This window comes from Aphidius gifuensis, linkage group LG1, assembly GCF_014905175.1.
Source record: "Aphidius gifuensis isolate YNYX2018 linkage group LG1, ASM1490517v1, whole genome shotgun sequence".
Lineage (NCBI taxonomy): Eukaryota > Metazoa > Arthropoda > Insecta > Hymenoptera > Braconidae > Aphidius > Aphidius gifuensis.
In genome coordinates this window covers 25021459-25042007 of record NC_057788.1, presented here as the reverse complement: position 1 = coordinate 25042007, position 20549 = coordinate 25021459, and the positions used below count along the sequence as shown (strand labels likewise).

The 20549-nt window shown below is 28.5% G+C and overlaps 1 protein-coding gene and 1 long non-coding RNA gene across 4 annotated transcripts in view; one reads left to right on the top strand and one right to left on the bottom strand.

The window, feature by feature from the left end:
* LOC122857578 overlaps window positions 1-3851 on the bottom strand; it is a 50896-nt gene extending 47045 nt beyond the window's left edge. Inside the window, exon 1 of the long non-coding RNA XR_006374230.1 lies at window positions 3773-3851. This is a non-coding gene — a long non-coding RNA (uncharacterized LOC122857578). The remainder of the gene's footprint in view (window positions 1-3772) is intronic.
* The window catches only part of LOC122856598 (histone-lysine N-methyltransferase MECOM-like), a 51727-nt gene extending 31266 nt beyond the window's left edge, over window positions 1-20461 (top strand). For 2 of the 3 annotated variants that reach the window (XM_044158305.1, XM_044158314.1), the window contains exons 4-8: window positions 9122-9253; window positions 10246-10372; window positions 16491-16590; window positions 17831-17987; window positions 18078-20461. In XM_044158305.1, coding sequence (XP_044014240.1) covers window positions 9122-9253; window positions 10246-10372; window positions 16491-16590; window positions 17831-17987; window positions 18078-20168 — 2607 coding nt within the window. In that variant the 3' untranslated portion in view covers window positions 20169-20461. The remainder of the gene's footprint in view (window positions 1-9121; window positions 9254-10245; window positions 10373-16490; window positions 16591-17830; window positions 17988-18077) is intronic. The other variant, XM_044158322.1, reaches the window with a different exon arrangement.
* The last annotated feature ends 88 nt before the right edge of the window (window positions 20462-20549 follow it).

Below are 20549 nucleotides of genomic sequence, written 5' to 3'. Positions count from 1 at the left end.
ATAATAATTGGTACATATTGAGTAAACCCTCTAATCCTTTTCTCACATTGCAAAAAAAAAATTGAAAACACATATTGCACTGCGGGATTCCACAAACGATTTTTTTTTTTTATCAATTTTTTTTTTTCTTATTTTATAGCAAAAAAAAATGTTATTCTTGTTTATTCATACCTGAAATAAAAATACACGGGGTTGAAAATTGTGAAGAATAAGAATTTCATAACGAAGGGTTTTGCGTTTGTGATTTGTAAAATTTGGGGTATCGATATTACATCCCACCTGCCAAACAAAATGATCGGTTCAAAATTTTTCTTTTATTTCTATAATTTTTTGTATTTCTTGTGTTATTTTTTTTCTTTAGTTTTGAATTGAGATGTTTAGGGGTTACTGAAATTTTATTTTGAAAGATATGACGGGGGTTGAAGAAGTGAAAGATAGGGATGAAAATAAAAAATAAATAAAAAAGACTAGAGAGTTAAAAGGGGCGTGTATGGGATTCTCTAGATTCTTCCGGGTTGTTGTGCGCGGTGACGCGTGATGCAACTATGTGGCGTGCCTCAGTGGCGACTAAACCAATCTTTGGCTTAAAATCGCTCGCGCGGAACATCGTTTTCCCTGTTATATATATCCGACCCTATATATATTCTATAAACTATACTGTAAAAGCATCAATATATATATAAATCATTTCGTTGCAAGACATACGCTGATATTTTCCCGTCAATTTAACAAATTATTTTAATACATTTCAACAGATTTTGGCCTTTTAGTGGTTTGATGCTTTTTCGCCAATTGAGTTTGTTCTAAATGATATTTAATTAGAGAGTCAATACTACATATTAGACGAAAATAAATCCATAAGGTCTATCTATAAAATTCTATTATTTTTTTTATTCTATTGTTTATTCTATGTACTTATTATTTTTTTTTTTTTTACTAGATTATAATAAAAAATGTATATATATAACCTCCCTCAAGTTATTGCACAAGTTCAGCCTTTTGCAAAATTTTTTTATTTAGTTTCTTTTCATCTTTGGCATAGTGCCTACAACATTTTAGTCAAATCGTGCGGAAGACCAATTCCAACCATTACATAACCGGCATATGTCGCTGACAAATCATATTAATAGTTTTTTTTTATATATTACAACAAAATAATCACGATATAAATTATGGTTAAACCTAAACTCATCATATCACCATTTTTTTTTCATATTAAATTATAAAATACAATATAAATAAAGAAATGTAGGAAAAAAAAATCATGTATATGATGGGATCTTTCGAACAAGCTCGTGATGATGAATCTCTAAATTTCATGAATAAAAATTTTACGATGGCCATTCACACTTTTGTAGCTCAAAGAGAAATACAATTCAAAAGAAATAAAAAGAGAAAAGAAAAAAAAAAAAAACAGTTTCTTTCGGTAAATTGGCAAAATCGAACAACCACATTCAACTGGTCCATTGTCAAGACGATTAGGCATACTTAAAAAAGGCATTATTGTGCATAGAGATCTTGTAGGAAAAAAAAAAAATAATAAAAAATGAAAACGAGTAGAGTGGTCAAGCCCCGGAAACGATTTCACAATGCCAATATATATAAATATATTTATATTTATTGCATATATACCAACAACTAAAAGTGGGCAGTACCCAAGTTTATTTAGTCTTTATTCATCTTTAAAAATCGGTTATATTACATTGGTTATTTAAATTTTGAAAAAACTTAATGCAACAAATACAATTTCAATTTATTGTATATGAATTTTTATTTAAAACCACAAGTTGGTTCTCAAGGCGTAGGGTTACGGTTACACATTGAGAAATACTTTGAGAGGTTCGTGACCTTCGAAAAAATTTTCCGCATGTATTTAAATCGAAAGGTAAAATAAAAAAAAAAATTATAAAATATATAAGAGAAGCAGGAGAATCAGATGGAAAAAAAAAGTAAAGAGAAAGGTTGGGTGAGAGGTGAAAGCAGTGAGTGAGAATTGGCAGGAAACAAGTGACAATCAGACCCTTGGGGATGATTTTATTGTTGACTTGACATATGCTGACGAGACTCAAAAATATGCTATAGAATAACCAGTGGTCACTCGGTCCCAATCATCAACTAGCCAACAGGCCTACTAAAATTCAGTAACGTCCTAATAAACCAAAATACCCAACCCTTTTTTTATAAATTACCTAACATATTTTAATATCAAACTAAAAAAATTTGCTAATAAATAAAAAAAACCAATATATGTAATTTTTAAAATAAAAAAAAAAATATATTTAATTTTTAAATATATCTACTGAATTTAATTGAACTAAATATGTTTTTATAATAATCGGATAAAAAACGTAATTGAGTTGTATAACACTGATCCCAAAGGGTGCAAAAAAAAATAAAATAAAATAAATAATGTCCAAGTAACTATACAAGGGGACAATTAAAAAAAAAAAAAAAAACAAGTCGGTGAATAATCGACTCTGGCTGTTCAATACAATGCAAACGACAAAACGATATTCACTTCAAATAAAAATAAAATAAAAATGATGTATACATACAAGCCTTTAACTAGCCCTTTTTCTCAAGGATCAAGTTTTTTTTTTTATCCTCCTCATTCTCATCATTTTTTTTTTTTTATTCATTTGTCCCGAGTTTGATTGACACTTTTGCACCTTCCACACATGATACAGTTAAAAAAATCTTCACTCACGTTATGTTAATATAGATATGATACACTATTGTCAACCACATGTTCTATTTTGACATTTAAATTTTATCTGTCATATATATTATACCCCATCAAATATTACTACCAAAAATTCAGTCATAAATTATTAATATATATTATTTAATTTTATTAAGTTTGAGAAAAAATACTCTCATGATTTTATAATTTTTTAACTGCCAATTTAATTATTATTATTATGGATTTTTGATTCAGATTGAAATGCAAGAAAATAATAATATTAATAAGTGGATAGATTTTTATACCGAGATAATATATTAAATGACAAAGGATCATAAATTTGGCTTCATTGAATTTTCGTAACATGTGTTGCGAACATGATGAACCAGCGGAGTTACAATCTCATGTCTCATCATCGACATTTATCACTTGATTTCTTATGACAACCATTTTCCCCAAGCATTCAATGTCAATACACCTATATATGTCATCAACACCCGTTGATATTGCAATGTGTTATTTTATACATAATAATAGTAAAATATATAAATGTCCTGGATACTCGACCCTTCATAATCAACCCACATATACACACGAATATATATAGTCAAGAACAAAGTTTACGTCATCTGGCTACCCGCAAAATTCAAGCAAACAACAGCTTCAATATAGTTATTTCTTTTTCTTAAGTTTTGCTAAACTCTATTATGAAAAAGGAAGCCTATTTTTTTCATTGATAAAATAAAGTACTATGTTTTAATTGAACTTTGTCCTGACTCATAAACGAAATGAAGTCAACCAAGTGTAGTTTGATTATAAGTTAAGGATAACAATCAACACGGTTTCCTTTGATGTTGTGCATTGAATTGTCTAGTTAAAGTGAGTCATTGACCCTAAGGGTCGTACCTACATAAGGTGTCTTTTGGCATCGTCAGCACGTTTAACCCACACCCACGCAACGCAATAAAAAAAAAAAAAAAAACAAATTTCACTTCTTTGAAGACGAATTCATTGTTATTTTTTGTCTATTTTTGTAATTCCCATTGATATATTGATATGTTAAAAAAATAAAAAAATTGTTAAACTCACGTTTATTGCAATTGATGATGGAAGTTGAAGATTGATTCCAACAACAGCTTATCCAATTGAGATAAAATTCATATTATCTGCAACAAAAATTATATATTTAAAAATTAATAATACGTTTATAAATATATTTGATGAAATATTTTTCACATGCACAGAATATTATTATGTAAATTTAGCTGAGAAAAAATTTATAATAATAAAATGAAAAATTAATTAACAGAAGATATTATAATCTAATAACAACATCATGATTTGTTGTCACAATGTAATAATAAAGTTGGTTTATCTTGCAAATACCCTTGTACGCAAGTACAACAATAACCAAACTAATCTAGTTGGTATATGAGGGTGCTTTACAGGTCAATTTACACAAGAATATTTGATTGGCTCTGGGCTGACTGTAAAACCCCTTGACTCTATAGTGTATTGTATACACATTGTTATACACATAGTGTGTATATACCAGAAGGTTAACATGAGCTTCTTGACTGACCTGATCCAGCATAAATTAAATATACAACCTCTATAAATAACACACAATTCATTGTATCTCCCTTTTTTTTTCATATTTCATAACAACACACACACACCCATCATCATATTATATAAAAATCTTTTAAAATTAATCTTCAACAATTTGTCAAAAATAAAAAAACTAGTTTTTGCTCTTTTGAAAATTTATAATGATATGATTTGGATGATAATCCAAAAATTTAGTGTCATAAACACACTTTTTTTGGCACGCGCGAAATTCATCATCAACAAAATCAAAAAAATATGAAACAATATTGGCAAATTTTCTGGTAAATAGGTCTCTAATGATGGATCATGAGGGGCTGCTTTTGACGCGACAACGATATAATTTATACTGTTAGATACAAAGAGGGTAGACGCTTTACCCTTGGTGTAGGATCAAATTATTGGGAAATAAACAGGCGCGAGGGTGGCATCTGCTGTACGTTAGATACGGGTCGAAGGGCATCCAGTCCCACAACTTTTATTTTTATTCTTTATTCAAAAAAATGTATATATATTGATATATAATAAACATTCGTATATGTTTTTTTTTTTTTTTTTCATAAACTAGAGTCAAGTGGGTCAGGTACATACATATGCAATTTAATTCGACACAATTTTTACTGCTCAAAAAAAATATAATGCCCCAATCACTCATTAACATTGAATTTATTAATTAATTTTTTCAACTTGAAATTTTAATTTAAAAAAAAAAAAAAAACAACAAAATTTCTCGTAAAATATACACGTAAATTAATAATTAAATTATTTTTTTTTAAGTTCCAATTAGTCAGATATTCAAGTATAAACATTGAGTCAACATTTTCATGATATTATTTTAAATATGTTCATATATAATTAGAGAAAGAGAATTTCATCTGTAGCATTATTAACGTTTTGAATTTTGAGTCAATGTTTGTCACACATAAATTGAATACAATTTGTGTCAAGTTAAAATCACGAATTTTCATTGCTCAATGTAGATAACAGCAGTTTCTCTGTTTTAACAGATTGCTAGCTTAGATTAATTTTGGATTAATTAAGACGTGGATAGTAATGGTGAAGAAATTAAGGAAAGATGTTGCCAGTTGAATGCAACTCTCTCTTTATATTCACTGGCTTTAAAGTAACCCTAAACAATTCATATTTTCAACTCAGTTAAATACTGATGGTGTACTGTCATTAAATTTACAAACGTATTATTGACTAGCTTTTCAACAGTACATGTTCACGATACGCTCGAAATAAAAAATACAATTATAAATTGTTTTTTTTTTTTTTAAATATAAAAGAACAAAAGACAATTAGAATAAAAGGTTTAAAAATAAAAAAAAAAAAGTTATTTTGAGCTTTTAATTTTATTTTGATTTAGTAAAAATTATATTTAATAAAAATTAAATGTACCAGGTTTACGTTTGTTCGTATATATAGTGTGAAAATTTTTGATGCTTTAGTGAAGAAAAAATATGAAGGGTATTATATACGAGACTGAGAGAGTATATGCTGTCAACAGCATCGGATTGGGGCACATGCTGTGAGTGCTAAAAGCATTTTTGCGTCGAGCATCAACAACCCCCGACACTATCATTTCCTCATCGATCCTTGCTTTTATTCATAACTTTATTTATTATTATTATTTTTTTTTTTTACTCAACAGATTCATCTTTTCTATCCTTCTTTATTTTATTTATTTTTTTTCCTATACACAGGGTCGATATAATTTTTTTTTCTATTTACACCGATAGATCAATTGATATACAAAAAAAAAAAAAGAATATTATTCATAAAATTGTAAATAACACCAATTTTTTTTCTCGAGTCGACAAGTTTATCGTGTGTTGGTTATTTTTTTTCAAACCAGTGAAGATCAGTATCTGTCAATAATTTCTACTATTCTTACTGACACGTTCCATGAATATAGTTGTGAGACGCGATGTATTTTTATCCTTTTTGAAAATAAAGAAAAAAAAAAAAGAAGATGAATCCCCAAACTATCCGAAAGATGACAATCAACCACGCAGTTTCAAATAATCCATACGTCTCATCCTACTTCGTATTCTTGTCCTTTTTCTCTTTTTTTGATGGCTCACGGATGTCTTTACTTTAACAATTGACGCGAAATGCGGAACGTTACCGATTATGAGGGATTGTCCATTGAAAAAAGAATCGACATGCTGTCCACTACTTTGATTTTTTTCTTTTTTTTTTTTTAGTACAAAAACCATGGATGAATATATCTTTTAATAATATATATCTTTTCCTAGGGCCAAGTACAAAATGGATTGGTTTTTTGTCAGAGGTGTAAGGTTACAAAAGAGATGATCATCTGTTTTGTTCATTTAACATTCAAACTTAAATACAGATCTCAAGATGATTTCAATTTTCTCAAAAAAAAAAATAAAAAAATAAATTTATTTCAAATCAAACGTTTACAAAATAATAATGAAAAAACTTTATTCAAATATTTAAAAATTTTGTAAACGTTAATTCGCATGAAAAAGCATAATGCAAAAAAATCCGACAAACGAAAGATAAGTTGAAAAAAAAAATTTTTTAGAAATACACTTAAGATGAATGCAAGTATTAAATTTCAAAAAATAATGGCTTAAAATTTTTACAACCCTTTTCTAAACACAAATATTTTTAATATAAAAAAAAAAAAGTATCATTTTAAAATTTATTTTTCTAAATACGGTATTCTATTTATTTTTTATTTTCTGTTTTAAAAAGTATCAAAATAATTTTTTATTTTATTGTAATCTATTGGATCCAATGATCATTGTAAATTTTATTAAAACGTGCTACGTTTGCAAGGGACACGCTTCTGAAATTCAATACATGAAATAAATATATTCCCTTCAATTCAGTGAAAAATTGATGTTGAAAAAAATGTATATAAATATATATAATATAAGTAATAAAAGAAGGCGCGATTATGGATTCGATTGAGAGATCCTCAAGCAGACAAATCTGTCCTCAGGATTGTCCACACATGTCCGCGAACACCGACAAAGCGTGAAGCAGAAAAAAATATTCAAAAAATAAAAAAAAAAAGATAAAAAAATAAATGTATCCTGCTGTGTAAGGGAGTTTTTGGGTCTTCCGCTCTACAAAACGAGAGAACACACATCAGTGGGCGCCGAGTTAACGCATCATTGTCAGAGGTGTGACAGACCTGCGGATCTAAATCTGTCGTGTTACTCCACTGAGACTTTATATATGTATATATATTTTCATTGTTACTTGTCGTTCGTGCCCATCTTTGAGAAATGCATCTTAAGTTCCTGAAACATGCCCCCGTTGTGATACTCTAAAATCACCTTCTGTTGGTCCACTTTGTCTACTTTTTATTTTTATTTTTTCCTTTTTTTATTACCTCTCTTACTTTGGAACCATACAATCTTACGTGGATCTATCTCATTTTTGTATCTAACAACCAACCAAGTAGTACTTTGCGGTGTCCAACATATATACATGCGTCCAACCACCACAAGAAACCAAACACAGTATAGAAACATTCCAAGCTAATATCTTCTCGTCTTTTTAATAAAATCCTTCTTTCATAAACATCTCAATCGAAAAAAAGGGAATAAAATAAAATAGAAAAAAAAAAAAATTCATTCACAAATATCGTAACAAATATATTGTGAGTTAAAAACGGTAGTAGAAATAAATCCAACGTTAAAGTGTTGAAGTGGAAATAATAAGAGCTCATCCTGTTTTATTTTTATTTTTATTTTTTTTCTGGTAGTCAGTAAAAGTGTACATGGTTCAATGAAAAAAGATTACCTGAATTTGATTTTCATGGTTTTTTTTTTTTAATAAAAAGAAAAAACGTGTGAAAAATAAACGTTAGAAAATTTCGAATCCTATATATGGTTTTTCATTTTTTATTTCTTTCGACAGGCAAATAATATAATTAAAAATAAATTGTTTAGTTTTTGTATTATTAAAATAAAATAATAATTAGATAAATAAAGAAAAAGAAATGATTTAATGACGCAATTCTCACGCCTAAAAACACAGATAATTGATTCAAATATATAGTGATGACAAGTGCAATGAAGAAGAGGAGGGTGAAGTGTTCACTAACGATAAAACTCAATGATCGTTGTAGAGTTTCTCTGCATCAGAGATATATATATGTATGTATAATATAGGGAGGCTAACATTATATATTAAGGGATGTGTATAAAGTACATATATTTGAGGGTAAAAGTCTCGGGATGCATGAGCAACCAAGCGAATCTCAACTGGCGGTGTGTGGGGTTTTTGGTCACAAGACAATTGAAAATAATAAAAAAAAATAAAATCACTTGTCTCGAGCTAAAAGCAAGGGAAGTTCTTTGCCACCGACATTTTACTCGATGGGCCTTGAGAGAAAAATACGAAAAAAAAAGGCAGAATTACAAGGGATCATGGTGAAGAGGGTGAATTACTATTTTGCCAACGCGCGTCAGTCCGTTAAAACCAATGTTCCGGATCTAAACATTAGTTCACTTGAAATTTTTCTTTTTTTTGTTTCATATTAGCTTTGTTCATTTTTCAAATAGTCTAAAAGCTTTTTAGATGATTTACGATTTATTAAATTCAATATATCTTAAATAAAAAAAAAATTGACCAATTCGCGCATTTGAAAAATTAAAACCCCCCTCAATTTTTCAAAGTTCAAAAAAAATAACCGATCTACTAAAAATTTCATAAATCGTTAATGAAAATAAAAAAATTAAAAAAAAAAAAAAAATTAAATTCAACTCAATCCTTCGAATATAATTTTTTTTTTCTTTTTTTTTTTTTTTCTTCTTTTAATCGATTTTTTGAATTTTTTTTTAGGTCTGTATTGCGGGTAGTGGTGTACGGGGTTGGCTGGATGCTTCAAGGGAAGCGGGAAATTGGCTGAAATACATCAGAAGCACAACAAATCCCCACGCCGTCAATATGCGTCATGTTCTCATCGGTGGCCAGGTAAAAAAAAAAATTATAAACAAACAATATATTAACCGTCGAATTTTAATAGAGAAAAAAACAATGTGTTCTAATACCATATGACATTGAACATATCAATTTCTCATTACAAAAAAATACGAATTATTATTATAATTATTAATAACCGAAAATATACTAAATAACAAAAAAAAAAAGAATGACGGCTGTTGCAAATGATTCATTTAAAAATCATAAACAAAAAATTAAATTTTAATGACACTTGTCATTAATGACTGGCTATTCAGTAAGTCATTCAATCCAATAAATGCACCCACTCACATAAATTCCCCCAAAAACATATATATATTTAAATAAAAAAAACCATAAATTCCAATTCGTTATTTTTCTATTGTTGAAAAAAAATAATCTATCAGTTGTAAAAGTGTAAATTGCGATCGTTGATCGTGTGACGCGTCAAGTGTTATATATATTTAGAAGAGGTTCAAAAAGATAGGTGGTCATGGTCTTTGATTTTGGGGTGGATAAGTCAAAAGGACGACGCGCGCGTTGATTTCGTGTGAACTAAAACACATGGTTTTTTTTTTTTTTTGTTATATATATTTACTATATCAATGTCTTTTTCATTCTATTTTTCATGTATACACATACATCTATAGATATATGTAGGTGATGCATGTGGGTGTAACATTGCCCCATGAAGAGAGCTACATGTATACAGCCTGTTTAGTTATTAAGTCACCCCTTAAGAGGGGGTTGTGTTGTTGTTGTTGTGAACCCCAATGAATCGGTTGGAACCCCCGCAGGAATATTTACCCTAATGTTTAGTGACATCGTGAAAAATACGTTGATATAACTTATATATATGAGGATTTTATTGTCATTGAGATATTAAAGTTTTTCACGTCTATATAATTGATTCAATTGAAAATATATTAAAATATATATATATTATTTTAGTTGATTCTTTATATTTAATATACAGAAGTTAATTTTTAAATAATTTATTTCAGATGGTTTATGAGGCTGTAAGAGATATTCGTACTAGTGAAGAATTACTAATGGGTCTTCGTGAACCACTTCAACTACAAGATATGCTTGAAGACAATCCAAGTGCTGATAGAAGTGATCGTGAGACTGGTGAGTTTAATTAATTTTTAATATTCTGTTTGTATTGATTATTATTATTTTTATTATTATGATTTATTTATTTTTTATTGTATAACTCATAATTATCAATCAGACAACAAACACGTGCAATTCAACCGGATACAAAATACGAGTACGACACTGTGTCCTTCCGATACGCATCAAAGTCAGTTGACTATCGTGTGCATACGATTACGTGATGGCAGGTGATGGTAATGGTGGTTATATAATATGATATATAAAAAAAAAAAAAAATTCGTGTGAGGGCAAATGCGAGGGGTTAATCGTGATTCGTTAACATCCATAGGTCGTTATGCCTTACTGACTTTCATCGTGATTCACCTGGTGTATATAGACTTTCAGTAGGTGGTACTTTTTCATACTCATTTTACTATATTTATATCGCACTGATTATCTAAAATTTATAAATATAACCCGACAGGGCACGAGCTAATTCAGTTGCCCTCTGATTTTTCATGATAAAAAATTAACTCTAATGTATCAACTGACCCTATACACAATTTATAATAAAATATATATTTAAAAAAAATATATACGTACACAAATTTATTATCATTTGGTTTATCCATTTGTTATACAAAAAAAAAATATAGATATATATTTTTTTTTTTATGAGAACGTGACACGAAAGACAGTTATCATAGTTGTAACTTTAAAAGTAGAAACGTTTGTCGAGAAAATTAAAAACAATAGGGTGTGTTTGATAATATTCTACAGTACACAGATGTCACAGTAATTAAAACTGAGATTATTGTTCAAATTTTCTTATACTAAATTCAACTCACACACCCTTGTCTATATATTTTTAATTTTCTTGATGTTTGAAAAATTTTATTTATACATTTCTTTTTTTTCAATTTTAAATTTTGTTGGTATGAAATATAATAATATATAATGAATATTGTAAATGAAATTAAATTAAATTTGTTAGAGGGTGTATAGATCTATTAGCATTGCCGGAAATCAATTGAAAATTATATTGGAATAATTAAAGTCAGTCAGTCACGAGCCAACCTGGGCAGGAAATGTACTCAACTGGTTCCGGTTAAATGTTTATGTGTTATTATTATTATTATTTAACTACTAGTCGTACATGTTAAGAGGGTTGAATTTTAACCGACCAGTTAAAACAGTTTGATTGAAAAAGAAAAAAAAAATATATTCTTTGAATTATAAGTATTGGTTTTAAAATATGTATATCACAGATTTTTTTTTTTTTTTTTTTTCGTAAAAGAAATTTTTTCAAGTATAAAATTATATATATAAAGAATTCTTTAGACAGTTTTAGTATAGTAAAAGTTTGTGCGGCAATTAAATTTTGAAATCTACGAGCCATGTTAATTTCTTAAAATTAATTAAGAACCACCGAGTTTTCCATTTACGATTTCTCGTGGAGTTGACGATATGAAGGGGAAAAGTCAGTATATATAATTTAAAATCTCAACAAAAATATTAACGACTAAAAGGATCTGATTTCTTTTACCCTCGTACCTTCTTAATATTTATTAATTTTTCTAACCTTATACATTTAGTTAATAAACATATTTTTATCACTCTACAGTTGGATTATAATAACTGCCCATGATAATTTTTTTTTAATTCAACACTAATGAAAAGTACGAGTATAAATTCAAAGCACGAATATTTCTTTGATAACCGGTTCTTTAAATATTATATAAATATGTTTAATGTATATATGATAGAAATAATGATGTCAAACAAATGACACACCCCTTCAACCCCCCACAGCATCTGCCTCCTATTTGGATCATATTTTATTTTTTTTTTCTTTTATTTCTCAACTACAAATCTGTTGTATATATATCATTGCTCCAAAATTTATTCTCCCAATAAAAAACTATTAAGAATTTAAAAGAATAAAAAAATAAAACAAATTGACCTCGCAACTAGTTTGTTTTTGAGTAAAATTGAAAAATCAAAAAAAACATAAAAATGTAAATTTATTTTAAATAATATAAATCAAATTTGATTATAAAATTATTTTAAAACAAACTATTTACAAAAAAAAAAAAAAAAATAAATAAAAAAATACATAAAGAGTGTGTTGTATACTTTTAGAATAAAAATGGAACAAATGATTCGTATGTTCAAAATAAATAATAAAAAAAACTTTGGTAAACCATAGTTAAAAAAAAAAAAAAAGCGAAAGGCGTGCAACTGGCAAGGTCATTTAACATGAATTATGATGTCAATTTTCCGCAGACTTTTTTTTTTCTCCCCATCAGACAACCCCATTACATTATCCAACTCATCCAGCATCCAAAGCTCATATTTATATTATTATTATTTTTCATTTTTTTAACTTAAAAAAAAATAAAAAAAACATGTCCCTTGTGTGCTATGTCTATGTCTCTATTAGGGTTCTTGATAATTTATGACTTGCATTGTCGATTAACACGCGCATAACCGGGGTCATGTATATATATACAGATAAAAAAAGGAAAGGAAAATAACACAGGAGCGAAAAAGGGGTACCACACAAAAGGGCACGCGACATCTATTCCACATATACAAAGTGCGTTGGGGGTGGGGACGAGGAGGAGGATGACGATGATGATGATGCTGGCTGCATGAGCCCCCGTTCACATTTAGGTTTTTTTTGTCTACGACAAGACCACTTTTGATCCCGTGTATGATGTATGTGTCTACCGCACCAAATACTGAATCATTTTTAGACTAATGATATGTCCATTTGATTTTTTTTAAATGAGCACTAACTATTCCGATTGCATTTAAGATATATATAAATAAAAAAAGTAAATTTATTGAGCCTATATGGGCGTGGTGAACACGAGTCAAATTTTTATTTCATAATAATAAATAACGAGAAATATTGTCAAATATATATATTTATTTTTTTTTTAAATAATATATAAAATGATTTTTTTTTTTTTATTATGAAAAAAATTAAAACGTCAATGACTGGGTTAATAAACTTGAATTTTTTTGTTTATTTATATTATTTTCAACGGGACTAGTGACCGAGTTTTGGAGTATCAATTTACTCCAGAGATTAAAAAATAAAAATAAACAATAATAATAATAAAAATGTGTCATGAAAAAGCAAAACAAAAATATTTTTTTTTTGAATTATATGTTGTTTATAAAATACCCGATCGTGGTTTTTTATTCTCATAACAATAAATCACTTTATATATTAATTAAATTATTATTATTATTTATTGTTTTTTTTTATTTTTACTCCGATAAAAATGAGCAATGTTTTGAAAAAATTTAAATTGTACAAGTGACAATAAAAATTGATGGAAAGGATTTAGAGTATTCAAGATGGCTGAATAGGGCCGGTATCGGAGTATTTTCGTTTTTTTTTTTTTGCACCAATTATGAGTGGGAGTAGACAAGATGACGTCACGCCGTGAAAAAAAAAAAAAGGATTATGGCCTTGAGAATGTGAGATGTTGTTAGGCTTTTTGATATTTTGAAAAATACCCCAAAACTTAAACAACATTGAAATAAATAAAATATAACACAATAGTATAAAAATAAAATAATAAATAATAACTGGGATTCAATAGAAAAGAATAAAAACTTGCCTTGAGAAAATTTTAGTCAGGGTACAGACAGCGGGATACAGACTTGAGATACAAAAAGTAAGATAACACACACAAAAAAAAACTTTTTTCGTTTTTTTTTTTTTTAATTAGATGTACAGGTTTTCTTTAGTTTTATAACGTTTTTAGAGTATATTTTGACGGATTACCGGGTTAAAATTCAGATTACTACGGAGCTCTTGAGAGATGATGTGCCCTTTCGAGAAATGTAAATTACAATATGGCGGACAAGAATTTGGCAATGACGCGCAAAAAAAAAAAAAAATATGCGCACGCATAGATCGATTTTTTTATCGATTGTTTAAACAATTTAATCGAAAAATCGATTGTCAATATCAAACAGCTATTCGATATTGATAATCGCTTATTCGAGTAATTTGTTTTTGTTTACAAGTAAACAATAAGTCATAATAAATAAAATAAATAATTAAAAAATAAGAAAAAACTAAAAATGTCAGTTAATAAAAAACAATATTATAATCCAATAAATAAAGAAATAAATAGATGGATGAATGGATAAAAAATAATCATGGGAAAATAGTGCATTAAAGGTAATTTCTTAAAAAAAACATATATAACCTTCATTGTTGTGAAAAAAAATATTTATAACGTACAGATGATAATGATGGTATAATATTAAAAAAAATAACAATAAGGATATGAATGAACGATGTCGACCAAGTGTATAAATTCTAGCAACATTGATTTCCGTTATTTTTTCCCATGTAACTACCAACTGACTTTATATTACTTAGCAGGGGGTGTCGTGCCTTTGGATCCCACCTGTTGACTTTCCGCAATATGACTTTCACGGCCAAGAGACTCGTCTAACAGACTGACGACCAACACGAATAATATTCAAGACAATGACACGAATGTTTATAAAAATATTAACCCTCTTATCACAATATCATCATCACCATCATCATCATCACAAAACAAAAAATAAAAATTCTCACAAGTAAGATACAGCCCCCCAATGAATTAGTTTATATTTTAATTTAACAAAAAATCTTATCTTTTTGTTTTTCAGCATGTTTTGTTTATCATCAATATAACAACAAAAAAAAATAAAAATAAAACAATTGTCTTGTCCAAGCAAATTCAATAAATAAGTATTTATCAAGGTCAACCACATGAAATATTATTTTATTGTTTAATTTTTCGATTATTATTATTAATTTTTATTGTTCATCTGATATAGGATGTTAAATTAGTCTCGGATGAAGAAACTATCAACACTGGCTGCAGGGGGTAGCTAAAAAAATAAAAAGTCTCCGGGGCGTTACTGTTGGTGGTGAAGTGATGAAGTCTATGGGGGTCTCTGTGCCCGGTTCCCATGAAGGTCCGTTGGGGAGCTTATTACATATCCTTAACTTTCTCGAGCCATATGGCTTAAACAAGTGTTCAAGGAGATTTAAATATAACCGTTAAAGAGACCAAGTGACTTCCCACACCTTTATCAAAACTATAAAATCTACCTATCATTATGTCATTCTTTTAAATAATTTAAAAGAACATTTGATATTTTATTTTATCATATTTAAAATTATCATTGTCTGCGATTGATTTTTTTTTTATTTTTAGTGCAAAATGTATTTGAAAAAAAAACGAAAGAAAAAGGATGATAATAAAAGGCAAAACTGCAGGATGATCTAATATACACTATATACAATTCTAGTACACATGAATACATGCCTACTGCAATGAGGGATGATGTATTATATTTCTTGATAAACACCGAGAATAATAAATCGCGTTATACTATACTCAAACGTATTTCTCTCTGTCAACATTGCTATATTGTATTATCTATCCCCTCTTTTTTCGTTACACCCTTGATTTTACCTGCTGTCGTGACACATTTTGAGGGTATAATGTTGCGGGGGTGAATGGAATATACACAAACTAACGTTATCTCCTTCCCTCAACATTTGGATTGGACAACACACTTGGTTGCATTTACCAATGGCAAAGTTTTCTGTTTTTTACCCCCCAGGGACACCCTTGGCATTTATGTCATCGAGTAGTGCATATAATCCCAGAACTGGTGCATCACTTTACCTGTCTCATTGTCCTCAGTTTAGTGTTGGATCGTGCCCAATAAGCAACTACAAATTCCTCCACAATATTTATCATTTAATACAACTGATAGTTTAATTTCCAAAAGATCAAAATTTGCAAAATAATTAAAGTGATTATTTATTTATAATTTATTTAAATATTTTATAATAAAATGTGAGTCATTGATTTTATTTTTTAATAATAATTATTTCATTTTTTTTCATATGAAAATAATTATCAGATATAGCGACAATTTAATAATTCAAAAATTTTACATAGTACCACTTGTCACGCTACATGATAGTACTATTGCAATATTTTTTTTATTTTTTTTTTTTATTGATAATTGTACAGTGATATATAAAAAAAAAATTGTAAATTTATATTTATCATTATTAATGGTTTTGTATTATTTTAAATATTTGTTTCAGCATCACAACACAGTGGTACTGCTGACGAGGATCGAGAAGAGGAAGAAGAAGGAGAAATTAGATGTACCGTTTGTGATAAACCTTTTCAAGACCTTGACTTGTAAGTACTTTAAATAATTTGTTTAATTATTATTATTTATTTAAATTTCTTTGATAGTTTTTAGAAATAAAAAATAATACTATATTGAGTTTAATATAACACGATTATGGTACTATGGTTATCTATTGTCCTGTCACGATATCCATCAATCATTTATTAATAAAATTGATCCTCATAAAATCAAGGACCGTGTCTACTATCAACTTGAAGATCAGAATAAATGAGCAAAAACATATTAATAATAATAATCGACAACACGCGATAATTTTTTTTTCTATTTTTTTATTTTGTTCCCCTAAAAAATAAAGTGACTCTTGTGTTTGGCACGCGTGTGTTAAAAAATATTCACAATTGAATCATCAAAATTCTCACGAGCTTGTGTGTATATTTATGTGTATATTATAAATAAGTAAATTTATGTATATGTGTCATTCAAAATATGATTGATTGATATACTAGCTAGTAGAACTATCCATGTTAAAAAGTCATCAACTTCTTCAACTGAGTTACTTGAAGAATCAAAATATAATATATGTATATATAATTGATAGATGTATATGCAATTTTTCATATTTAAAATATTCGTGATCGCACCTGTTGTCAGAAATCACCATCACCATTAAAAACTTCCTATTTTAAAATAAAAGGGTGATGATACATTCAAGAAGCGCGATAAATTCCATACGATACTTGCATATCCAAGGATAAACTAAAACTTGCTATTAACGTCTCTGTATATCATTTACACGTCGCGTGCTTTTAACTCATCTAGAGTAAAAAACATAGTCACTATCTTAACCATAGAATAACTTTCACACGACACACGTCTTAGCCAAAGTAAAATCAATGCTCCCACACCATACACATCCTGTATTGCAATATGAGGGTAGCTAAATTTGACGTGACGTCCCCATAATACCACCCTTTTCTCACTCACAACGACGTGTTATTCCCTTGACTCTTATACTTAGTAATATTTGGTGTATGTATATATATACGATTAGACAGTATTTTTGAATTAAATTCAGACTAAAAAGGGGTTCTTTATCATGTAGGAAGCTACTCGCCAGTCACTTAGTCATCATCTAGACATCCGATTTATTATCTTGATTTTTATTCCTTTAACCGAGGCTTTTTCAAAAATATATTTGTATATAAAATTCTACTATTTAACAATACGTATTTTGTATTAAATTTGTTTTTAATTTTTTGGTTTTTTTTTTTTGTTTAATCATTTTAGATTAGATAGCCACTTGGTTAGTTGTCATCGTTATCCAGCAGCTCAACATCGTTGTGAAAATTGTTCACGTGGATACGCCTGGCGACCACTTTTAGTTCGTCATCGCGCAATAGTACACGGTGATTTACGCAAATATCCATGTGAAAATTGTCCAAAGGTAATAATTGTTTTTTTAAATAAAATGTAAAAAAATAAAATTTAAAAAAAAAAAAAATATATTCAAGTCTAATAGAAAAAACGTTTGCAGGTATTTACAGATCCATCAAATTTACAACGACATATACGAACAAATCACGTTGGTGCTAGAAGTCATGCATGCACTGAATGTGGTAAAACATTTGCAACAAGTTCTGGATTAAAACAACATACACATATACATAGTAGCGTTAAACCATTTAGATGTGAAGTTTGTTTTAAAGCATATACACAATTTTCAAATCTTTGTCGACATAAACGTATGCACGCTGTATGTCGTATGCAAATAAATTGTGTTAAATGTGGACAATCATTTAATACTGGTACATCATTATCAAAACATAAACGTTTTTGTGATTCAACAAATTCAAGTGGACCACCACAATCACAATCATCATCAACAACTGGTACAATGCCACAAATACCAACATCAGCACCAAATCCATTTCTTGTTTATTCAAGACCACCAGTATCATTACCAGGTGGTTTATCATTTTATCCACCAGGTTTAATGACACCATATCCAAATTTATTTCAAAATACACATAATTTTTTAAATTCACCATTATTATTTCCACAAAAAATTCATGATGATACAAAACAACTTAGTGAAAATCAAAAAAAAGAAAGATATACACCACCAAGAATAATTCAACAATCACATAAAATATCACCATCAACAGCTGAAGAAGCAACATCAACATTTAGACCATCACCAGCAAGACCAACAGTACAACAAACACCAGATAGTGATGATGAAATTAAAAGAAAAAAAAATATCAAAAAAGAAATAACAGAAAATAATAATAACAATAACAACAACAATAATAATAATAATAATAATAGTAATAATAATATTAATAATAATGCTGAAGTAATAACATCATCATCATCATCAACATCATCATCATCAACAACATCAGTAGTATCTGAAGAAACTGATCAACCATTAGATTTGAGAATTCAAACAAAAAAACATAACGATGATAATATTGAAATTATTGATAAAAAAAAAATTAAAAGTCGTTCACCAACACCAGTTTGTCGTGATATTATATCACCAGAACCTGAGCCAATTATTGAAGATGATAAAATGGATATTGAAATAAGAGAAGCAAGTCCACAACCACGTGCAAGTATACCACAAGAACATCCACCAGCAAATACACCACCATCACATATGGCATATCCAAGACCAATTCATCCAATGTTCATTGAAGCAATGTATCGTAATCCAGGTTCAAGTTTTCCGGGTTTTCCTGGTGTACCACAACCACCAGGTGGTCCACCTGATTCACGTTTATTACCACCATTACCACCATTTGGACCACCACGAGGATTACCTTTTTTAGGAAATCTTATGAATGGATTAAATACTGGTAGACCTGGTGGTGGTGGTGGTGGAGGTTTTGATTTACTTGGTAGACCATCATTAACTGGTTATTCAAATGTAAAACCATTTCAAGATGCTATTATGTCACATCATCATCATCATCATCATCATTCACATGGTAAAATAAAAGATCGTTATTCATGTAAATTTTGTGGTAAAGTATTTCCAAGATCAGCAAATTTAACAAGACATTTGAGAACTCATACTGGTGAACAACCATATAAATGTAAACATTGTGAAAGATCATTTAGTATATCAAGTAATTTACAACGACATGTTAGAAATATACATGATAAACAAAGACCATTTAAATGTCCATTATGTGAACGTTGTTTTGGACAACAAACAAATCTTGATAGACATTTAAAAAAACATGAAGCTGATGATGGTAGTGTTGTTGTATCTGTTGCTGATTCACCAGGTAGTAGTAATGATAATGAAAGAGAAGATACATATTTTGATGAAATAAGATCATTTATGGGAAAAGTAACGTTTGGTGGTGAGGGTGGATATGGATTATCACATCATCCGGCTTATATGCCAGGTAGAATTCATGAGAATAAAAATGATGGTGATTATGACGATGATGATTACAGTGAAGAAGGTGTTTCAATGCTTGATGATGCTGATGCAGTATCATCAATTGAGGGAAAAGAATCACCAACTCAACACTATGAACTCAAGTGTCGTGATAAACAAGAACTTTTAAATAATAATACTGCTGATCCTGTTATTGAAATATCAACATAGTCAATTGATAATAATTGTTTTTATTATAATTTTGTTAAACAGCAAAATTTTATCCGTACTTGAATGGCTTTCTTACTTAACTTTTATTATTATTATTTTTATTTGATTTTTTTTGTTTTTCAATTAGTTTCTAAAAACTTTTTATGTACACGCCGATAGAGACACGTAATATTATTAATTTTTGATTTAATTTAAAAAATATTTATAATATGTCATTGATGACTGATAAACATTATGTCATCAATGTTATCAAAAAAAAAAAAAAAAAATTATATAAACACACCTACACACAGGCACACGCGATATAATCGTTATTTGTGTATAATTAAATTCAATTATTACTATTATATTCTGAACTTGATTAGATAAAATGTCAAACAA